A 23,009-nucleotide genomic window follows, 5' to 3' on the forward strand; every position below is an offset into this window, starting at 1 on the left:
TCATCTTTTTGAGACCAAAAGCATGAGAAAAAAAGTGGGACATGAAAAGTAAGGGTGCAGCTTTGGTCGGGTTTAGAAATCATGGGTCTTGGGTTGGGACAGGTTTTAGGTTGAAAATCTACCCATTGGGTTGGGTTGAGTTGGGTTGGGTCTGTGTTTAAAGTAAAAAAATCCGAAACCCAAAACTTGACCCAACTCATATAGGTGTACTAATGACTTTCTTAAATATATCTTGAATAATCTAACAAATTATTTTCTCATATATTGATATAATTGTTTTCGTTGAGATGTTCATGTTTGTCATTTGAAAAATTAATTTCCGTTTTTTAAATTTATAAACTTGATGGTATAAATTTAGAGAAATTTGGTATGAACATTTGTTGTTTCCTACTTGAAATTAGTCACAATCCAACGCTAAAAACTAAAAGCCTGTCCCCAGAAAGTAGGGTCAGGTTTATGATTCTTGTGTTTTCCCGTAAAAAATTAGACCTAACAAGACCTAAGATAGAATTTTGGTATGCAAATTTGTTGTTTCCTACTTCAAATTAGTCACAATTCAATGCTAAAAAATAAAAGCCCGACCCCAGAAACTATCTCAAGTAGGGTCATGTTTATGAATCTTGTGTTTTCCTGTAAAAAATTAGACCCGGCCCAACCCAAGATAATTTCTCAAGTAGGTTAGGGTTTTGGAAAACCCAACTTGCCCAACCCAAGTTGCAACCCTAATGAAAAGCCAAATCTAGGGCTCATATTTTTCCTTGGGGGTGCAACTCGGGTCATGCAGGTCAGGTTTTCCAAAACCCTACCCTACCCGAGAATTATCTCGGGACGGGTTGGGTCTAATTTTTTAGAGAAAAACCTGAGATTCGTAAACCCAACTCTACCCAAGATAGTTTCTCTGTTTGGGTCGGGTTTTCATTTTTGTTTAGCTTAAGATAATGACTAATTTTTTTTAAAGATTGTAGGAAAAAAACAAACAAATCTTCACCAAAAATCTCTAAATTTATGTCATCAAGTGTATAAATTTAAGGACACTATATTTTCACATAACAGACCTGATCACCTTAATGAAAACAATGTTATCAATATATTGGAAAACAATTTTATCAATTTATTGGAAAATAATTATCTATGTTATTCAGGAGATATTTAAGAAAGTCACAGTACACCCATATGAGTCAGGTTAGGTTTCGGGTTTTTGTTCTTTAAACTCGGCCCTGCCCTAGACCCATGATTTCTAAACCCAACACGTTATTTTCAGATTGGGTCGGGTTGATGCAGTCGGGTAAAACCTGACCCAAGTTGCAACCCTAATCCGAACTTACGCGATGCGAGTTCATCCGTAGGGAATAGTCCCACCCGAAAAATTGGGGTGGGGATACCCTATGTCTCAAAAAAAAAAAAAAAGGTAGAAGGGTGTATCTCTACAACAGAAGGTTATGATAGTAAACAGCCACCTCTAAAAATGGGCAACTAGACTCTGAACTCTCAGGGGCAATTTCATCATTTCACTATGTCAGCTAGCTACAGGTGAAGTCTCTCTGTAACTTCTCTACACCTTCCATCTGAAGCCTCTCTCTCTCTCTCTCTTTCTGTGTCTCTCTCTCTAAACCTGTGAGAGAGAGACTTTGCTTCCCACGTTTTCCTTTGCAGTTTGTTTGTTTATTTGACATGCGTACAAGCTATCCTCTTTGCATTTTCTTCTTCTTAGCTTTCTCTGTTCTCTAACGTTTTGTTCATCAAAATCTTTAAAAGCTCCTTTTGTCATTCTCACCATCTACTCTTCCCTAATATTGCTTAAAAAACCATCTTTTTCCTTTTTTTAATGGCTTCTCTGCTGATTCAGAGCTTTCCTACCTTTGATTAGCTCACAAAGGTAAAAAAATTAACCATTCTAGGTCATCTGAAACATCATCTGGGTGTCTTTGCTTATCGTTTCTGTTTTAGTATTCAAGAAAATTGTCGGATCTGAGAGTTGGGTTTTTCAGTTTGACAAAGCTTGAAGGTGGGTTTTCTCTGGAATTTCTTTATTTGAAATTGGGGATAGATTTTAGCTTAAATTTTAGGGGCTTTCTTCTTTAAATTGGGGTTTTTTTTTTTGGGTCAGAATCAAATGATCGGATTTCAGCTTGAATAGGTTGATTTTGGGCGATTTTTTTGTTTGAGAGTCAAAGATCTTTGAAGAAGAGCTTCAGCTGGATTTTTCTAGTGAAAATTAGGGCTTTTTTATTACAAAATGCAGATGGGTTCTTGCATGGGTTACTTATTTTTTAGTAATTAGAGCCTTTTTTTCCTGTTAAGAAGCAAAGACCTGTCTGGAATGCTAGAATTTTATGGAAAAGTTTGGAAAGGAAAGAATTTGTAAAATTGTCTATTTTTTTTGCCCATGAAAAAAAAAACTTGAACCAACCTTGTTCAATTTTAATTTAGAGGAACCTTCAATTTAAGATGATGTTACTCTAAATTAACCATAATCATATTATTTCCCTCTAAATTGTTGAAAGAAATTTTTTTATTCCATCAGAAAAGTTTTTCTTGCAATCCAAACAGGGTTAGGGTTGAGGATTGTAATCTACTCAAATTCCGACTGATTATCTGGATGTTTTGAAACATAGGATTAAGAGGACATTTAGATGGGTTTTGATGTTTTCAATCTAAGTAAAGGTTTTCATTAGTTTCTGATTGGCAAACTGATAGATACTGTGTCTTTGTTTCAGAATTTTCAGCAATGGGAGGGCAACTCAGCAAGAAGTCCGGCGAGTCACCGCCCGTTCTCCAAGTCAACAATGAATTACTCTACTCAATTGGGCTTAGCTCTTATGAAGCAGCTTGCCAAATTGACCCTGAATTACAAACCTTTGATAGCTCTCTCCAAGCCCGCACCAATCGCGTTATCAATACGCTTGCGGTGGGGGTCGAGGTGGGGGTCGAGGTTCGATCACTTTCCTTCGATTCTTTAAAAGAAGTAACAGGTTGTATGCTAGAAATGAATCAGGAAGTTGTGAAAATCATCTTAGATTACAAAAAAGACATATGGAAAAACCAAGAACTGTTTGAACTTGTGGAAGAGTACTTTGAGAACAGCTTGCAAACACTTGATTTCTGTACTGCTTTGGAGAAATGCCTTAAGCGAGCCCGCGATAGCCAATTGATCATACATGTTGCACTTCAACAATTCGAAGAGGAGGACGGGATTGGAAATAAGAATTATTTAAGGACTATGGAGGAATTGAAGAATTTCAAATCCGCGGGGGACCCATTTACGGAGGAGTTCTTTCAGGTTTTTCAATCTGTTTATAAGCAACAATTATCAATGCTAGAGAAGTTGCAACTTAGGAAGAGCAAACTTGATAAGAAATTGAAGTCTGTGAAGGCATGGAGAAAGGTCTCAAGTATTATCTTTGCGGCGGCTTTTGCGTCCGTTTTAATATGTTCGGTTGTGGCGGCGGCCATTGCGGCAACCCCCGTGGCCGCTGCATTGGCTGCGGCAACGGCTATCCCTTTAGGATCAATGGGGAAATGGTTTGATTCACTTTGGAGGGGTTATGAGGTTGCATTAAGAGGGCAGAAGGAGATAATTAGTACAATGCAGGTGGGCACTTTTGTTGCAATTAAGGATTTGGATAGCATTCGGGTTCTTGTCGATCGGTTGGAGAATGAGATCAATTCACTATTGGAGAATGCTGATTTTGCACTTAAAGATGAGGATGCCGTGAAATTTGGGATCGAGGAGATTAAGAAAAAGCTGGGCTTGTTTATGAAGAGTATTGAAGATTTGGGTGAACATGCTGATAGGTGCAGCAGGGATATACGGAGGGCGAGGACGGTGGTCTTGCAGAGGATTATTAAACAGCCCAAGTGAATTGGAGAAACTTATCGGTATACTCTGCTTATAATCTTCTTAAATTTATAAGTTTTATGTGATTCTCACACTATATATGTTATGCAAAGATCATTAACTGTGTACCTTGGATCCATTGCTTTGGAATCCCTTACATTATGAAGAATAATAGAAGATTGGCCATGTTTAGGTCTATACCTTGATGGATGTGTTGTTTTCAATTTTAGCCTCCCCTTATGCACACAAAGAAAGTGGCAGAAATTGTTCTCATTTTGTTCTAAATAATGTTCATCTACTTCAGAGCTTCCTAGAGATTTGAAGTCGTCCACACATACTAAAAGTTAGTCAATTGTTTGTTTCAAGAACATTACAAAAACGGAATTTTGCTATTTCATGAAGAGAATCCATTGCCGCTAGTCTTATTGACTTTCTTTGATTTGTTAAATGTGTTATCTCCTTGGATTCAATAACCAACCAATGGGTATTCCATCCATGACTATTTTGAGTCACTAGGACATGATCAGTTTAGAAGAAACAATAATCAGTATTCAATTGTGGCGAAATGGTATAGCTCTCAACTTTTTTGTTTTTATTTACTTCGACCGTAGAAATCAATCTATGTTTGTGGCCAGCTAGAAAATCAAAAGCTAAAATTGAAGAAGCTTGTTTTGTTATGCAACTAACAAACTTTTCCTTGATGTTTTCTGTTAATGGGTGTGGAACCCAATCCCGAGGACGGCTGCCGAGGGACGCGAGATCCCTCCTGCGATCCTCTAAGATCTCCACAATGTGAGAGAGCTCTACCAAGGAACTCTCGAAATGGTGCCACCCTCACAGCATAGCATGAGTGGCGATATAAAAAAGAAAGAGATATGTCTCGATCCGGAACCGAGGTTCGAAACCGAGACATACCTGAAATAAACTCAGAGTCGCCATCCATGGATGCGCCATGGAACCAAAACAAATGCTCTGTTTGCAATGGATAACCAGAGATACAAAAGGTCCGTGCCTGGTTACGAATGGGGAAGGGGTTAGGCGCCCCCAATTCGCCCAAGTGCAAGCACCTGGTCTCTTATGCCATTTTTAGTAACTCCAAAGAAGTTTGAATAAAAAATCATGTGAAATGGGAACAATCCTCAGGACTCGTCTACCTAAGCATGCATTTCCTGAGGATAAAAATAATAAACACATATAAAATAAAATGAAAGATGTGCCACCTAAGCATAGCTAGGTTATGAGTGACAAGCCTAATGGGTGTCTAAGTTCTGATGTACAAACACATGCAAGCTATAGCTAAAGGTATAGGATCAGTACTAGAAAGTAAGAAAAAACATCAAAACATACAATAATTAAACAAAATCCTAAGACTCTAAATTATTAGCCCGAGTCCTCGGATGGTCTGGTATTCATCCAAAGAAGCCTACGTATCCCCGCCTCCACGAGAATCAAGGCAACGTAGTTCTTCGCGCCTATTCTAAGCTATGATGCCTAAGACACCTAGCCCTCTATCCTAAACTCGATCTAAAAGACCGGACCAATTATTAAAGTTTATTGTACGATTATTTAAATTCCAGTGAATTGTGGATTTCATGACACCCTATATGCCCTAACTAAATGCATATTAGCCCTAGGCTAATGCAGGTGGTTCCTACAACCTACGTGTAACTAGGCTGTATGCCCTAAGGAAAACAATAGGATTGCTAGCGTATCCAAGACCTAGTCATCAGTCGGCAATGTGAATCGCCAACTGACCGGACGGAGGCGCTCCTATAACTCTAGGACAAACCCCTAACTCTAAAACAAACACACAACAAACAAACAATCAAACAACCAATCAAAAGAAAAACCCTAACTCTAAAACTCTCTATCTAGGAGAAACTCCTAACTCTAGAGGAAGATCTTTTGAAAAACAAGATTTTAAAGGTTTTTGAAGAAGGTTTAAAACATTTATTTACAAAAAAAGTTTGGCTGGACTTGGGATATGGATCCCAAGCTGCACTACGTACCTCGTGAGAGAGGATCAAGCCAACGTAGTTCGAAACGAACTCTCAAACTACGCTTCTAAAAGAAACACTCACACTTCAGATTTTTTTAAGGTTTTTATATTTTCAAATGTTTTTTGATATTTTTAAAGTTTTCAAATATTTTTGAGTTTTAAATTTCTAATGTTTTTGGATTTTAAAGCTTTTCCAATGCTTAGGACCTTTAAATGTTTTCAATCTTAAAGGGAACACGCAAGAACAACCACAAACTAGGGCAAAGCCCTAAATCCAAAAGGGGAAACCCCGAATAAGCAACTAGCGTCGCAAAGAGACAAACCACAACAAGAAAGATAGCGTCCCAAGAAGAGAGAAAACGATCCAAGATCCCAAGCAAGCAAAGCTCTAATAAGACTGAGTTAGCCTCTAATCAAAAGCGAAGTAATCAACAACTCTAAAGGAGAAACTCCTAACTAAAGAAACTAAAGAGGGGAACAAATGAGTCAGAGACTCTCTAGTAACACTACCGAGAAAAAAAGACTCGCTCTAAAAGAGGAGGCCACTCTAACATGAGGCTAGGTAAGCCTCCTAAAGGGGAAACTCTCTACATGAGACAAGGCTTGTCTCCGAGACACAAATGACGTAAAAAGGAATAAGAGACCTTGTGCACATTTGGCAAAGGTAAAACACCCAGCCGGGCCGGACAGCTACCTAGCCCTAGGGTGCAACAGATGTGCAACCCAATACCCATAAGGGTAGGGGTATGAAGCCAAGCCGAGTAGGGTGTTCTCCCAAAACCAAACGGCGCACAAAGAGGACTAACGAGAGAATGAGACCGGGCGGGTCTCCCAAACACACACAAAGATGGGCTCCAAGTAACCTTATCATTGCCCTGAGAAGGGTTCTAACTAGTTAAATACTCTAAGAGAAGGAAATCCCTTAACCTGCAAAAACTCTAAGGCAGGAAGGGAAGAGGTTGGCTCAAGAAACGTTCCGTCATAGCCTGATCCTTGAGGACAGGAACTCTGAAACTGAATCCTCAGGCGAGGACTAAAGAATTGACGAAATCGTCGGAGTTGGGAGTTCGGATTCCGTTGGAGTCAACAGAGCTGAAGATAAATGATTGAAAGCTCACACAGTAAACGGACGATGTGAAGGCGCAAATTGGATCGGGCGCGGTCTTGGCTCCGGCCAAACTACCGGAGAAGAAGATCAAGGACTCTTCCCCTCCTCTTTCTGCTATTTTCCTCCCTCTGGTTTTTCTTCGCGAGAGAGAGAGATCGGAGGGAGACTCATCATGAGTCATCATTAGGGGGAGAGAAAAATGAGAGTGGTTGTCCCCCTCATGCCCCCCCCATTTTCTTAATTTTTCAAAAAAAATAAAAATAAAAATCATTACATGCATCGGATACCAAAAGAAAACAAAAAAACATACTCATTACGCCCGTTTTAAAATCAAAAGAAAATGATGATGTCCTTTTTCTCTCTTTGAATACAAGCGGGCCCCACATCAGCGGGCCCCACACAAGCGGGTTCCACACACAGTGGGTCCCACATCAGCGGGCCCCACACAAGCGGGCCCCACATAAACGGGCCCCACACAAACGGGTCCCACACAAACGGGCCCCACACAAAACGGGTCCCACATCAGCGGGCCCCACACCAGCGGGTCCTACATAAACGGGTCCCACACAAACGGGTCCCACACAAACGTGTCCCACATCAGCGGGCCCCACACCAGCGGACCCCACACAAGCGGGTCCTACATAAACGGGTCCCACACACAGCGGGTCCCACATCAGCGGGCCCCACACAAGCGGGTCCCACATAAACGGGTCCCACACAAACGGGTCCCACACAAACGGGTCCCACATCAGCGGGCTCCACACCAGCGGGCCCCACACAAGCGGGTCCTACATAAACGGGCCCCACACAAACGGGCCCCACACAAACGGGCCCCACATCAGCGGGCCCCACACAAGCGGGCCCCACACAAAAGCGGGTCCCACACAAGCGGGCCTCACACAATATGCCGTGACAAATCAACTAGAACAAAAGAAATGAAAACTAGCAGACCTATTCAAAACCAAAATAATCAAAGTACCAGACTCTTCCTATCATCAAAAATTACAGCAGCACTCCATGATGAATTTGCAAGAAGAAATGAGAAAAATTATAAGTAAAACCCTTACCTGAAACGGTGATTGACCGGAATCCGATTGGATTGATCGGAGAAATAGCTAGAGAAGATCGGAAAAAATGGAAGAAGATAGGGGATGGAAGAGTGCGGTGGCTAACCGGTGGTGAAGTGAAGAGACCGGTTGGAAATGGATGGAGCTCCGACGAAATCGTCGGAGAAGATGATCGGAGGTGAATACTCTCAGATCCTCTCTCTCTCTCTCTCACAGATTTTTTCCTTTTTTTTCTTCTTTTTTGCTGTGTTTTTTCTTCTGCTGTTCTCCTCCTCTCCTTTTTTTTTTCTCTGGTTTCTTCTTCTTCTTTTTTCTCTGGTTTCTTCTTTTTTCCCTCCTGCCTCGTTCTCTCCTCATACGAGAGAGAGATCATGAGTGGGAAGACTCATCATGAGGAGAGGAACTCATGATGAGTTCTTGTCCCCCTCATGTCCCCCCCCATTTCCCATTTTTTGCAAAAATAAAAATAAAAAAATAAAAAAAACAATCATCACATGGCATTGGATGCCATACGAAAACCAAAACGCTATTAAAAAAAAAAAGAAAATGATGACATTCCTTATTCTCTCCTTGAATATAAGCGGATCCCACATCAGTGGGCCCCACACAAGCGGGTCCCACACAAGCGGGTCCCACACGAGCGGGCCCCACACGAGCGGGCCCCACACGAGCGGGTCCCACATCAGCGGGCCCCACACAAGCGGGTTCCACACAAGCGGGCCCCACACAAGCGGGTCCCATATCAGCGGGCCCCACATTCATTCATTTTCCGCCTGACCTCGGGATTTCATTCGAATACGCGGGTTTAGGGTCCTGTCAAAATAGGGTGTGTACACTTAGCTCGTTCGCTGGGCAAACGTGGTCGGATCTTGACAAAATTTCACAGGGACCTTGGTGGGACCCTAAGCTAGCCCAGGGTGCAATTTGGGACCCTAACGCACTGATTTGGAAAAGTTAAGCACAAAACATGGAGGTGCAGGGCACGGTCAAAATGGGGTGTCTACAGGGGCCCGCTTGTGTGGGGCCCGCTGATGTGGGACCCGCTCGTGTGGGGCCCGCTCGTGTGGGACCCGCTTGTGTGGGGCCCACTGATGTGGGATCCGCTTATATTCAAGGAGAGAATAAGGAATGTCATCATTTTCTTTTTTTTTTAATAGCGTTTTGGTTTTCGTATGGCATCCAATGCCATGTGATGATTGTTTTTTTTATTTTTTTATTTTTATTTTTGCAAAAAATGGGAAATGGGGGGGGACATGAGGGGGACAAGAACTCATCATGAGTTCCTCTCCTCATGATGAGTCTTCCCACTCATGATTTCTCTCTCGCATGAGGAGAGAACGAGACAGGAGGGAAAAAAGAAGAAACCAGAGAAAAAAAAAAAGGAGAGGAGAAGAACAGCAGAAGAAAAAACACAGCAAAAAAAAAAGAAAAAAAAGGAAAAAATCTGTGAGAGAGAGAGAGAGAGGATCTGAGAGTATTCACCTCCGATCATCTTCTCCGACGATTTCGTCGGAGCTCCATCCATTTCCAACCGGTCTCTTCACTTCACCACCGGTTAGCCACCGCACTCTTCCATCCCCTATCTTCTTCCATTTTTTCCGATCTTCTCTAGCTATTTCTCCGATCAATCCAATCGGATTCCGGTCAATCACCGTTTCAGGTAAGGGTTTTACTTATAATTTTTCTCATTTCTTCTTGCAAATTCATCATGGAGTGCTGCTGTAATTTTTGATGATAGGAAGAGTCTGGTACTTTGATTATTTTGGTTTTGAATAGGTCTGCTAGTTTTCATTTCTTTTGTTCTAGTTGATTTGTCACGGCATATTGTGTGGGGCCCGCTTGTGTGGGACCCGCTTTTGGGTGGGGCCCGCTGGCGTGGGGCCCGCTGATGTGGGGCCCGTTTGTGTGGGGCCCGTTTGTGTGGGGCCCGTTTATGTAGGGCCCGCTTGTGTAGGGCCCGCTGGTGTGGGGCCCGCTGATGTGGGACCCGTTTGTGTGGGACCCGTTTATGTGGGACCCGATTGTGTGGGGCCCGCTAATGTGGGACCCGTTTATGTAGGACCCGCTTGTGTGGGGCCCGCTGGTGTGGGGCCCGCTGATGTGGGACCCGTTTGTGTGGGACCCGTTTGTGTAGGACCTGTTTATGTAGGACCCGCTGGTGTGGGGCCCGCTGATGTGGGACCCGTTTTGTGTGGGGCCCCGTTTGTGTGGGGCCCGTTTGTGTGGGACCCATTTATGTGGGACCCGCTTGTGTGGGGCCCGCTGATGTGGGACCCGCTGTGTGTGGAACCCGCTTGTGTGGGGCCCGCTGATGTGGGGCCCGCTTGTATTCAAAGAGAGAAAAAGGACATCATCATTTTCTTTTGATTTTAAAACGGGCGTAATGAGTATGTTTTTTTGTTTTCTTTTGGTATCCGATGCATGTAATGATTTTTATTTTTATTTTTTTTGAAAAATTAAGAAAGTGGGGGGGACATGAGGGGGACAACCACTCTCATTTTTCTCTCCCCCTCATGATGACTCATGATGAGTCTCCCTCCGATCTCTCTCTCTCGCGAAGAAAAACCAGAGGGAGGAAAATAGCAGAAAGAGGAGGGGAAGAGTCCTTGATCTTCTTCTCCGGTAGTTTGGCCGGAGCCAAGACCGCGCCCGATCCAATTTGCGCCTTCACATCGTCCGTTTACTGTGTGAGCTTTCAATCATTTATCTTCAGCTCTGTTGACTCCAACGGAATCCGAACTCCTAACTCCGACGATTTCGTCAATTCTTTAGTCCTCGCCTGAGGATTCAGTTTCAGAGTTCCTGTCCTCAAGGATCAGGCTATGACGGAACTTTTCTTGAGCCAACCTCTTCCCTTCTTGCCTTAGAGTTTTTGCAGGTTAAGGGATTTCCTTCTCTTAGAGTATTTAACTAGTTAGAACCCTTCTCAGGGCAATGATAAGGTTACTTGGAGCCCATCTTTGTGTGTGTTTGGGAGACCCGCCCGGTCTCATTCTCTCGTTAGTCCTCTTTGTGCGCCGTTTGGTTTTGGGAGAACACCCTACTCGGCTTGGCTTCATACCCCTACCCTTATGGGTATTGGGTTGCACATCTGTTGCACCCTAGGGCTAGGTAGCTGTCCGGCCCGGCTGGGTGTTTTACCTCTGCCAAATGTGCACAAGGTCTCTTATTCCTTTTTACGTCATTTGTGTCTCGGAGACAAGCCTTGTCTCATGTAGAGAGTTTCCCCTTTAGGAGGCTTACCTAGCCTCATGTTAGAGTGGCCTCCTCTTTTAGAGCGAGTCTTTTTTTCTCGGTAGTGTTACTAGAGAGTCTCTGACTCATTTGTTCCCCTCTTTAGTTTCTTTAGTTAGGAGTTTCTCCTTTAGAGTTGTTGATTACTTCGCTTTTGATTAGAGGCTAACTCAGTCTTATTAGAGCTTTGCTTGCTTGGGATCTTGGATCGTTTTCTCTCTTCTTGGGACGCTATCTTTCTTGTTGTGGTTTGTCTCTTTGCGACGCTAGTTGCTTATTCGGGGTTTCCCCTTTTGGATTTAGGGCTTTGCCCTAGTTTGTGGTTGTTCTTGCGTGTTCCCTTTAAGATTGAAAACATTTAAAGGTCCTAAGCATTGGAAAAGCTTTAAAATCCAAAAACATTATAAATTTAAAACTCAAAAATATTTGAAAACTTTAAAAATATCAAAAAACATTTGAAAATATAAAAACCTTAAAAAAATCTGAAGTGTGAGTGTTTATTTTAGAAGCGTAGTTTGAGAGTTCGTTTCGAACTACGTTGGCTTGATCCTCTCTCACGAGGTACGTAGTGCAGCTTGGGATCCATATCCCAAGTCCAGCCAAACTTTTTTTGTAAATAAATGTTTTAAACCTTCTTCAAAAACCTTTAAAATCTTGTTTTTCAAAAGATCTTCCTCTAGAGTTAGGAGTTTCTCCTAGATAGAGAGTTTTAGAGTTAGGGTTTTTCTTTTGATTGGTTGTTTGATTGTTTGTTTGTTGTGTGTTTGTTTTAGAGTTAGGGGTTTGTCCTAGAGTTATAGGAGCGCCTCCGTCCGGTCAGTTGGCGATTCACATTGCCGACTGATGACTAGGTCTTGGATACGCTAGCAATCCTATTGTTTTCCTTAGGGCATACAGCCTAGTTACACGTAGGTTGTAGGAACCACCTGCATTAGCCTAGGGCTAATATGCATTTAGTTAGGGCATATAGGGTGTCCTGAAATCCACAATTCACTGGAATTTAAATAATCGTACAATAAACTTTAATAATTGGTCCGGTCTTTTAGATCGAGTTTAGGATAGAGGGCTAGGTGTCTTAGGCATCATAGCTTAGAATAGGCGCGAAGAACTACGTTGCCTTGATTCTCGTGGAGGAGGGGATACGTAGGCTTCTTTGGATGAATACCAGACCATCCGAGGACTCGGGCTAATAATTTAGAGTCTTAGGATTTTGTTTAATTATTGTATGTTTTGATGTTTTTTCTTACTTTCTAGTACTGATCCTATACCTTTAGCTATAGCTTGCATGTGTTTGTACATCAGAACTTAGACACCCATTAGGCTTGTCACTCATAACCTAGCTATGCTTAGGTGGCACATCTTTCATTTTATTTTATATGTGTTTATTATTTTTATCCTCAGGAAATGCATGCTTAGGTAGACGAGTCCTGAGGATTGTTCCCATTTCACATGATTTTTTTATTCAAACTTCTTTGGAGTTACTAAAAATGGCATAAGAGACCAGGTGCTTGCACTTGGGCGAATTGGGGGCGCCTAACCCCTTCCCCATTCGTAACCAGGTACGGACCTTTTGTATCTCTGGTTATCCATTGCAAACAGAGCATTTGTTTTGGTTCCATGGCGCATCCATGGATGGCGACTCTGAGTTTATTTCAGGTATGTCTCGGTTTCGAACCTCGGTTCCGGATCGAGACATATCTCTTTCTTTTTTATATCGCCACTCATGCTATGCTGTGAGGGTGGCACCATTTCGAGAGTTCCTTGGCAGAGCTCTCTCACATTGTGGAGATCTTTGAGGATTGCAGGAGGGATCTCGCGTCCCTCGGCAGCCGTCCTCCGGATCGGGTTCCACAATGGGACACTGCCATAGTGGTTGTTCTTTCTTCCTTGAGTGAGGTCACTTTGATGCTTGATAGCATGAATTTAAGAACATAAAGATGATCGATTCTTACATACTCTTTTTTTTTTTTTGGAAAAAGGTAATGATTTATTGAATAATAACAGAAGTCATAATACATGCCAGGGGACAAGGCATCCCAGACATGGATTACAACCATTGTTACATCTAGTACTCCTATCCTATCAGCCCACACCTTGTGTCTCTAGATGCTCAAGGGCCAATGGTTACAATGTTGACCTTTTCCGGTCCCTCTTTTATCAAATGATCCACCATCTGATCAGCGGATCTCTTCATATGCACAAACTCAGGTTGTATAACTGCACAAATGTCCCCCATTTTTTTAAATGATAAAGAATTGGACTAATAAGAAAAAAAGACCGTAGAGTGTGAACTGTGAACTGTACAAGTTACTAATAACATTGAGTAAATGAGGGAAGGAGCTCTGGTGTATAGAGAGGCAATTGTTTGGATCTATTATGACATAGTCGTGAGGTGCTTAACGGACTCTTCTAATCTTGTCAAACCTCTTCCTGGCGTGGCGCAAAAACGATTTTTTGGTGCTTCCATCGTTTCTATGATTACTTCTTAAACAGTGATCAGGCCGACGATCAAGATGATCAATCTACAACCCAGGAAGAGAAAATAAAATAAAAAAGAACATGGCAACCCACATCAAGGAAGGAGAAAATCAAACATTTCCAATGCCACTCTCGAAGCTCCCTCCCTCGCTGGTCTATCCACCTCAGCGTTTGCCGGTCTTCTAACACGATGGAAAGAAATGGAAAATCGCTCTGCTCCATCCATGATCTCCTCGATTTACTGTGCGAACTGCCAAGGATGGGTGAGAGACCCTTCGACTATTTTATCACATTGAGTTAATCCCCTATCCACTATAACCTGATTCATGATATTATGATCAATCAACCTTATACCTTGATGGACGGCTCTTACCTCCGCCTCATTAGAATCTGCAATCCCAATGGGGCCTGAGAACGCCCAGCACATATTTCCACCGTGGTCATGAAGAGGGCTACCTACTTCAGCCGGTCGCTGGTTACCCAATCTAGAACCATCATAGTTCATCTTAAAATAACCCTCCATGGGCGCGTCAAATAACAGCACTAAGATTTGCCTATGCTCCCCACTGAAGCAAACTTCCTTCCACACCCGCCATAAGTCGTCTGCTGAGACAAATCTGAAGCTAGGAAGAGCCCTAACCCATGCAATGGTCAGTGCTACCACCTTAACGAAGTGATATTGAGGAGTCTTCACTAGAGAATACCCCGATGTTTCTGTCTTTCCATAACACCCAAATAGGAGTCAACAGTATAACGTTCCGTAAGATTTTGCCTCGATTCGGAAAAAAATAATAATAATTTGCCTCGATTCTACCATGGAAATATGGAATGCACGTCCAATTTTCCAAAAGCTCATAAAGCTTGGACGGAAACACCCAATCTATACCAAATCTACCAAGAATCTTGCTCTAGACGTATCTTGTTCTACAGTGGAGGAACATGTGGTATATTGTTTTTCTTGCCTCTACACATAGCGCACAATGATCTATTATCTACATATTCTGATTCCGTAGATTCTCCACATTAAGAAATTTGTCCAGAACTGCGGCCATACTTTAGCCACGGGCAAGAGGCGGAATTGGATGTAATCAGGCTGTAAAATGACTTGACGGTGAAAGACCCAGAAGAGCACCAAATCCAAACCCTTTTGTCAGCACCAGACTTTTTTATGCAATAATACACCATCCTTTATAAGAGCTCTGCCACTTTCTCTATCTCCCTATCAAAGAGGTTCCTCCTGAATACAATATTCCATGATATCCCATCCCCCTCTATCCATTCAATCTTTCTCCCAAGCCTCTCTACTCCCACCGCGAACAATTGTCCCTCACTTCTGTAATGATATTTGCCAATTCCCAAGTGTTAGGTGATTTATTACTTGCTCATGCCAATACATTTGATGAGTCTCCTTCAATAATTAAGGGTCCCAATCTATGTTTTACGAACCATCTTAAGCTTGCACCTCAGCTTCGTTTGAGCCACAAATCCGAGTTGGCCTGGGAAAGGAAACGAGAGTACTACCATATTCATCCCGGAACACTCCACTAATCCCCTCTCTTCTCAGGTTGGCTTTGGAACTCCCATCAAAGTTGAACTTTACCCATCAAGCGAGGGAAAGTTTTGACTTTGAGGATATTATAATTTGACCCTCTTTCAAATATAACTGTTCTCTAATTCCTTATGATGTCGCCCATATTGTAAAGTGATAACATGTTAGTTGTCAATTCCGTTTCATTCATTGTTTCGTTTTGGTTAGTAGAGCAAGACATTTCGGTGTTTCAGCCATTTTGGTGTTTCATTTTGGAAAAGATGATGCGACCAGTGAAATTGTTTTTAATAGTTAAAATAAAAAAATAAAAAATGGGTAATTGTTAGAAAAATATAAGAAATTATTACAACAACAAAATCTAACAAAAAACTCATTTATTACTAAAAACATAAAATTGGATAATATATGGTGTGCAACTAAGGTATACGACATAGATGAGTTTATCTAGGTTTTTTTTTCGTTTGGAGAAGCAAAAAAGAAGAAAAACCTTCAAACGGCTATGAAATAGTTAAAATTGACATAAAATAAAGGTAAAATAGTCAAAAAGCAAACTATAGCCATAGGAAAGGAATTCTTTAATTTTTTTTTTTAAAAAGTATGTTCCGGTTGCGCCCTATTTCGGTTGAATAGGGCGGAATGGATCGGAATTCAAGCCATTGGAAAGTAACTCTTTAATGAGTGATAAATCGACCCCTTTTGTGTTAAAACGTTAGGGCGTGTGAGTTGTCCACCACTCCACCTATACGCCATTTAACAGTAGGACCGAAACGTAACGTTTCGTTCGTTCCGGCCTAAATAGAACAAAATTGAGAACCGGGGATAACAATTTTTCATTTCTTTCCATATAAACCAATTCAACTTTGGTTTCATTTATGATTCTCTCAATCTACCTTTCTTTTCCTCAAAGGTACGTGTATTCCTCTCCTTCCACAAATGCCAAATCACGGCGTAAGGAACTAGTCTCCATAGGATTCGCTTGGCTAAACAAAAGGATCTGCTACTCCAATTCAAGATTGTTGCCTTGATTGTTTCATGGGATACCCAAAGAACTCCAAAACTCCTTATGACCGTCTGCCAAATCCGATAACGAAGGGGAAATGAAGCAAAATAGTCCAATGATTCCTCCTCCCGCTTGCAAAAAATGCACTACTTGGTTAGATGCAAAGCTCTACTTTTTAATTGCTCACAAGTATTTACTTCCTTCTTTGCCACCTATTGGCCCAGGTGGCAACACGAGAAAGGGGGGGGGGGGGGGGGGGGGATGAACTGGGTTTTAAAAATATTTTGTTCAATTAAAATAATTTCACAGTTAAAACAATGAACAAAGACAAACTAAGAAACTATAAAATAAAAACAATGCACAAGTAGATGGAGAGAAGAGAGAAAGAGTGAGTGCATTGTTTTTATAGAGGTTCGTCCCAAGGTTACCTAGAACGCAGTTCGTTCCGTTATGCGGTACGAGAACGGGTACGGGGTACGAAGATAGCCCGGTATGCGGTACGATGAGGGTAGGCTAAGTTGGTTCGCTGTATGTGATCGTGGGTCGGTTTGGAGCGCTAATTCGAATCACTCTGGTGCTCTCTCTAGTTTAATGTCATGCCAAGAGATGCTAAAGCATTGTTGGGCCTTATCTTAAATATGATTGTCAAGCATATCAACTGGTGGCTGCTGACAGTTTTTGGAAAAGGGTAATCACATTTGACAGCTATTTAAAAAAGATATTAGAACTTGTAGTGCCCATATCAGTTTTTGGGAAAGGTAATAACATTTGACAATTGTTTAAAAAAGAGATTAAACTTGTAGTGTCAATATCAATAGGCTTGTGGTTGGATTGTTTAGGGTTTGTAAGTGGTCGCATGCCTTTCACGGATTGTTTAGGGTTTGTAAGTAGGGAAGAAGGTTTTACAATGCTGTACATAGATTTCGATTGGCGATCTTCAGTGGAAGTTTCTGCTGGAACAACATTTGTTTCAGCTTAATCTCTTTACCTCTTCTCAGTTTCTTCTTTTTTGTCGGCCTTCAAGGAAGTATGATTAGATTAAAGATGGGAAGGAGAGTTGTTTCTTTTGTTCTCTTTCTCCCATCTTCCCTCTCTCTATGCATCTCTCCCTTTCCTGTAAAAAACGACCCACGTTTGGGGCCGGTGGCCCCAGATCGAGGGTCGGAGGGCGATCCCGGTAACATTGGAACTTCGGCCCATTACCGGCCTACATCCACTCTCACGAAGATATCCCCTCTTCGTGCTTCCACTATCTCATTCTTCTTACGTGTGAAAACCAAAACGGTTACAAGCGTCCGCTCTCCCGAGGTTGATACGGTGCCTCGTCCACCAAATCGAGCTTTATCCCCAAGATCGACTTCGAGGGTTGATGCGGCGCCCTCCACTAATTACAAAGAAGAAAGAAAGAAAAGTATCCTTCTCAAAGGAGGATTTACAAGGTATAGGTAACTAGATAAACACTCGAGAGATTTACAAGTGAATTCCTACTCTAATCCCTCAAAGGATATACAAATAATGACACAAAGGGTTTTTTCACATGTATCTAGGTCAAAGATAGTCTCAAGTGTGTCATCCAAGTGTTTAGGAGTCATGGAACCCCTTTTACATAGATTAGAGCACAAAACTAGCCGTCATAGGCTTCTAATGGCTCTCTCAGATGACCTCATGGTCGGCTCTCTAGAGAGACATTAGAATCCAGAAAAAGTGGCAGAGATCATGCAAGGGACGATCGGCTGTCTGAGGGTTTCCTAATTTTGGACTGGTTTGTGCAGTTAACTTTGGACAATAATATATCCCTCGTTTCTTATTGGATTTTGATATTCTTGTGCATTCCGAAAACCTTAGTCTACTTTTTGTTAAAAATGATTTAATTTTTTTTTGAAGCTTTCATAGTGCCATTATCCACAAGTTACTACGAGGGACTAGAATTATACTCTAGACTTGACAAAAACTTCTTCAATTCTTCACTTCAAGTCTTGAGATCTCATATTCTTCTCCATGGATCTTCTTCTAGTTTAAAAGTCTTCTCACTTAGCTCCATTCTCCATGGCTTTGAGTTCCATGCCTTCAAGCTCACATCTTCAATTTGGTCCTTTGAAGAGCATTCTTAAACACACTTCAACATATTTTAAATATTAGTATAAACAGCTAATATAAAGTATCAAATTGTGTTTGGAGTAATCAAAACATGACTTGGAATGTTGCCAAGGTTGACCCCTTCAGCTTACACCACCGTCCAAGCGATGGCTGTTACCCTAGGAGGGGCTGAAGATCGCCATATTTTCCTTTAGTTAGTTTCGGCTTACACCACCGTCCAAGCAAAGCTGTAAAGGCTGTTACCCTAGGAGGGGCTGAAGATCTCCACATTTTCCTATAGTTAGTTGTCCTGTCCATCAAAGCCAACTTGTGAAAGAAAGAAAGAACGAAGAAGGTACCAGTGATGTTAGGAATCCACCTTGTAGTCACGGCACGATGGTGAACAGTACTGTGAACCTGGACCACCTAACAACAAGGACAAACTCTCTATTTCCCTATCCTTAAGGTTCCTCCTAAGCTTTACCACTCGAACCACACTTCCATCCCACCCTCTTTCGTGTAATCACATACTCTCTCCCCTCTATTCGGCGCTTAGAGATAAAGGTAGAAAGCGTGGCATAACAAGGACACTCCTAACCAAAAATCTACCCAGAAATGAGTCCCCTCCCCCCAACATGCGTGTGTGCTCGCACACGCACACGCGCACACACACACACAATACCTGACTAATGTTTCATACAACTGTCTCCACACACAAATGGACCTACACACCTCCAAACCTTTTTCAAGACATGGGTTCCTACGCTTCCAAACATACCCAACCCCGCCCATATTTATAGCCAATGGTTTTGTCCCTATAACTACATAACCATTTTCCCAATAAAGATTTGTTTCTGAATCTAATTCTCCCAATCCCTAATCCTCCCAATTCCTTCAACTTACACACTTTGTTCCATTTCAAAAGGTGTTTCAATTTCCTGTTCTCCAGTTCTTCCCATAAGAAATCCCTCTGAAGTTGTTGCAACCTCTTTGCTACCTTTGTCATTACTTTATATAACAACATGAAATAAACTAGCATATTGGCTAGGGCCGCTTTCATCAAAGTGATCCATAGCCATGGTCGTGCACTTTCTTCATGTCAATTTTTCATATTTTGCCCTTATCCCCTTCCCATTTCCTTGAGTCGACAATCTCATATGCAATAGAGAATGCCATCAAGGATCTGCCTGCCTTTTATGAGCTCACCTTGGAACTGCAAGATAATGTTCTCCATCACCTCTTCGACTCTTCTTGCTAGAACCTTGGACGAGATTTTATAATCAATTTGTACTATGCAATAGACAATGCCATCAAGGATCTGCATGCCTTTTATGAGCGCACCTTGGAACTGCGAGATAATGTTCTCCATTACCCCTTCGACTCTTCTTGCTAGATGGACGAGATTTTATAATCACTCTGTACTAGGACAGAAATCCTTAAGCTTAGTGGCACACTCTTTCATTTGTATGAGTGATATTTGAGTCGATCATCTTCCTCTCATTCTATTAGGAAATTCGAAGGTTATACTAGATTAAAGATATCTTTCAAAAAGTGGATGCCACGGAGACCGAAGTGCGAGCTGTTGGCCAAGGTTTAAAATTATTGGTGAGAGATCGAGTGGAAATGTAGTAGTTGAAGGGGACTCCTTGAATGTCATTCGGTGACTCAAAGGTTCTTAGAAGCGCCCTATTTGTGATTTGATAGGTACTTGGTTGAAATGTTTGATTGGGTGGCTTCTTCTTCTGTGGCGTTTCAGCATGTTCGTAGTTCCGCAAACAAGGTGGCGAATAGCCTAGCTAGAGGAGGGGTTTCTAAAGAAGCCCTGGCATTGTTCGAGTCCCTTCCACCTTGAGTTCTTTCTTCTTGTAGTAGCATTTAGCTTTCCTCTCATATGTGTCTTGTATCTTTTGTATTCGACCATCCCGATCCTTTATATTGCAATAAAATCGGCTACGATTCAAAAAAGAAGAAGAAGATATATCTTTCATAAAAATACTAGATTAAAGATGAGCTAGCTGTTCTTTATTACAATAGAAAAGTGAAAACCCATATGTCTCAACACCGTGGAAATATGTGGAGATACATACCAACTAGAGACTTGTACTGTTGATTGTGCACCCTAGAAACTAGTCAGCAGTACAGTATAATGATTTGTGCTCCCACAAGGTGTTCAATCTGTGATCTATCTTCAGATCTCTACAGCAATTTTACTGGGAGGGGAAGAGGAATAATTTTGATTTTTTTCTCAAATTTCAAGAGCTGCAAGCTCCCATGTTCTAGGTATGCCTTTAAGTTCTTGGAGGTAAGGGAAGAAAGGGATTTTATGAAATCATGAATGAATCATGTGATAACGCAAATAGGAGAATGAACTGGGAGGTGAACATTTTCAGGAGACACCAAGTTTGGGGTTTTTTTTTTGTGGATATAAAGAAAAAGCTAGTGTCAGGGATTGAACCCATGTTCCCCATGTGACAGACGAATTACTCACCACTATACTACAACAATTTCTGTACTGGGCTTGGATATTTTCCAAAGCTTTTATATAGTTCCTATTTAGGCCCTAGGTTTTGGAGAATAGACATCTAAGATACAGGCAATTGAAGGGGAATTTTTCTTGTGGGTAGCTTAAGATTGTGACAGGTTAATTGACAAATGAAGGCAATGAACACGTGTTTTTTCACGGAGCATTACAACTTCAACATATGATGCCTCTGATCAGGAATCATCCATTTCATTTTGAATGGTTTATCCAACTGAATCGCATTTAAATATTTTTAGATGTTAGAAGTACCTTTGAGCCAATAGTTGGACCTATTCTGAGATTGTATTTGATGTGTATATCCACATCCAGAGAACCCTGTCAAAGTGGTGTTTTCTTTGTTACTATGGCCATGTTTGGCAACCATGGAATTTTTTTCTGAGGAATATTGACGTTTCCACAGAAATATTTTTATGGCTGCCTAACATGGAAAATTTTGCAAGCTTAGCATCAATTAGAAACAAGTAGCATCCATACTTATTATTCCCTTCTAGTCCTAGTGTTTTGTGTAATCCTATTTGTGTGATAAGATGAATTTCATGGAATTGTGCTCTTGCATTGCGAAAAATTTATAAAGGAACCATGGTTTTGATGCAGTCACAAGGTGTAACCAGTTCATGAAACCGATGTTGCTTTGCTTTTTCTTCTTTTTCCTTCTGTAAACCTACGAAAAATGTCTGCAGTAGATTCCCACCTTCCCTCCCTCCCATTTCTCAGTTTTTGCTTCTTTACTTAATGCCTTTTATTTCTTTTATTTGGTTTTTCTTGTGAGAAGAAAAGAAGCACTAGTCTGCTAGCTCTTGTATTGTCCCACTTTCTATTATTAGTTACCAATCCTTTCACAGAGTAGTATTAGCTCTAGTTCTCATCCATCGTTTCTTTGTTCTGTCTTTTGTTATCTCTCTTTCCTCTCTTCCAATCATTTTGTTATCCTTAATGCCTCAAAAATTTTTAGTGGTTTTCTTCTTTATGTTTATTACTCTGCAAAAGTTCGGTAATAAAATAGAAAAAATTATATTAAATTCGCACAATATGAATGCTCGGTCCTGCCATTTTGATTATTGTTTTTTTAATTGTATTCTTTAAAATATGAAGCAAAAAATACAAGAAATTCCATTATTATTTTTCTGGTACTTTGCGCTCTTTCCTGCTCACTTTTCCAGCTTACCAATGTTTCCTACGCAGAGATTCTTCCTGTATAAGGAGCTTTGGGCTTACGTTATATATTTAAGGTGTCTAAAAAATGTTGCTAATGTAGCACCTTGGAGCTCCATACAAGTATTTTTGACTTGTTCTTATCCATTATCATTTCTCTCTGCCTCTTTTAGTTTATTCAACAGTTGAGTGATGAAGAACTCTGCAACCTGAGTTTGTAATATCCATGATGGGAATGGACCACATGGGTACCTTTATTTTCTCATTTTCTTGTGATTGAGAGGTCTCTAAGTTAAACAATAGTTGGAAGTTTATCAAACAATGTTTGTCACTCCATCTAACTCAATAGTACTCAGCTCAGTGGGATATTCATTGATCAGATAGGGCTCATGATCTAGCCAGGTCTAGAAAGAGGATGACACCTTTTTCATTTCAAATCCTAACCATGAAGGTCAGAGAAAAAGGTCGGTAAAGAGGTTTAGAAATGAGAAAATGGGGGTAGCAAAAAACTGTAAAGAAGGTAAAGAGAAAACATATGGATGTATCATTGAAAGTCAATATGAAGTTAAACCGAAGTGTATAGAAAGATTTGGAAAATTGTAGGTTAGGAAGGATGGGTTAATGTAGGTAAGGATTACAAGTAGTAAAGATAACTTCACAGCTAATAAGAATTACCTGTTTTCAGGATTTATAGTTTCATATAGATTTAATGTTTAGTTTTTTTTGAAAAAGATCCTCACTAGTTTCATTTGACACCTGAGATGAGTTATTGAGTTTTAAATGCACTCTTTTTTAAATACGCTCCATTTATCAAAGTGAGGAAAACTCATTTAGGAAAATATTATCACATAAGGGTATGTTTGGCTACCATGAAATTATCACATAACCATCCAATTTAGATTTCATAAGCACAACAAGTGTAGGCTCCTTAACAGAAGCGTTCCCCGCGTCTTCACCTCTGTATAT

General features: G+C 41.1%; 1 protein-coding gene across 3 annotated transcripts; it reads left to right on the top strand.

Moving 5' to 3' along the window:
• The first annotated feature begins 1,544 nt into the window (after positions 1 to 1,544).
• On the top strand, positions 1,545 to 22,377 carry LOC143857744 (UPF0496 protein 1-like). Of its 3 annotated transcripts, XM_077368208.1 has the most exons (3): positions 1,545 to 2,005; positions 2,718 to 3,879; positions 22,074 to 22,377. In XM_077368208.1, exon 2 carries the CDS (start codon positions 2,729 to 2,731, stop codon positions 3,860 to 3,862), a length of 1,134 nt encoding a protein of 377 aa, XP_077224323.1. In that variant the 5' UTR covers positions 1,545 to 2,005; positions 2,718 to 2,728; the 3' UTR covers positions 3,863 to 3,879; positions 22,074 to 22,377. The 3 variants fall into 3 exon arrangements, with proteins under 3 accessions (XP_077224323.1, XP_077224321.1, XP_077224322.1); XM_077368206.1 differs by lacking the exon at positions 22,074 to 22,377 and having other exon boundaries at positions 1,546 to 2,005; positions 2,718 to 4,036; XM_077368207.1 differs by lacking the exon at positions 22,074 to 22,377 and having other exon boundaries at positions 1,546 to 1,876; positions 2,718 to 4,036.
• The last annotated feature ends 632 nt before the right edge of the window (positions 22,378 to 23,009 follow it).

Source organism: Tasmannia lanceolata, unplaced genomic scaffold, assembly GCF_043159265.1.
Source record: "Tasmannia lanceolata isolate RefF3 unplaced genomic scaffold, GAP_Taslan_0.1 ptg000025l, whole genome shotgun sequence".
Taxonomy (NCBI): domain Eukaryota; kingdom Viridiplantae; phylum Streptophyta; class Magnoliopsida; order Canellales; family Winteraceae; genus Tasmannia; species Tasmannia lanceolata.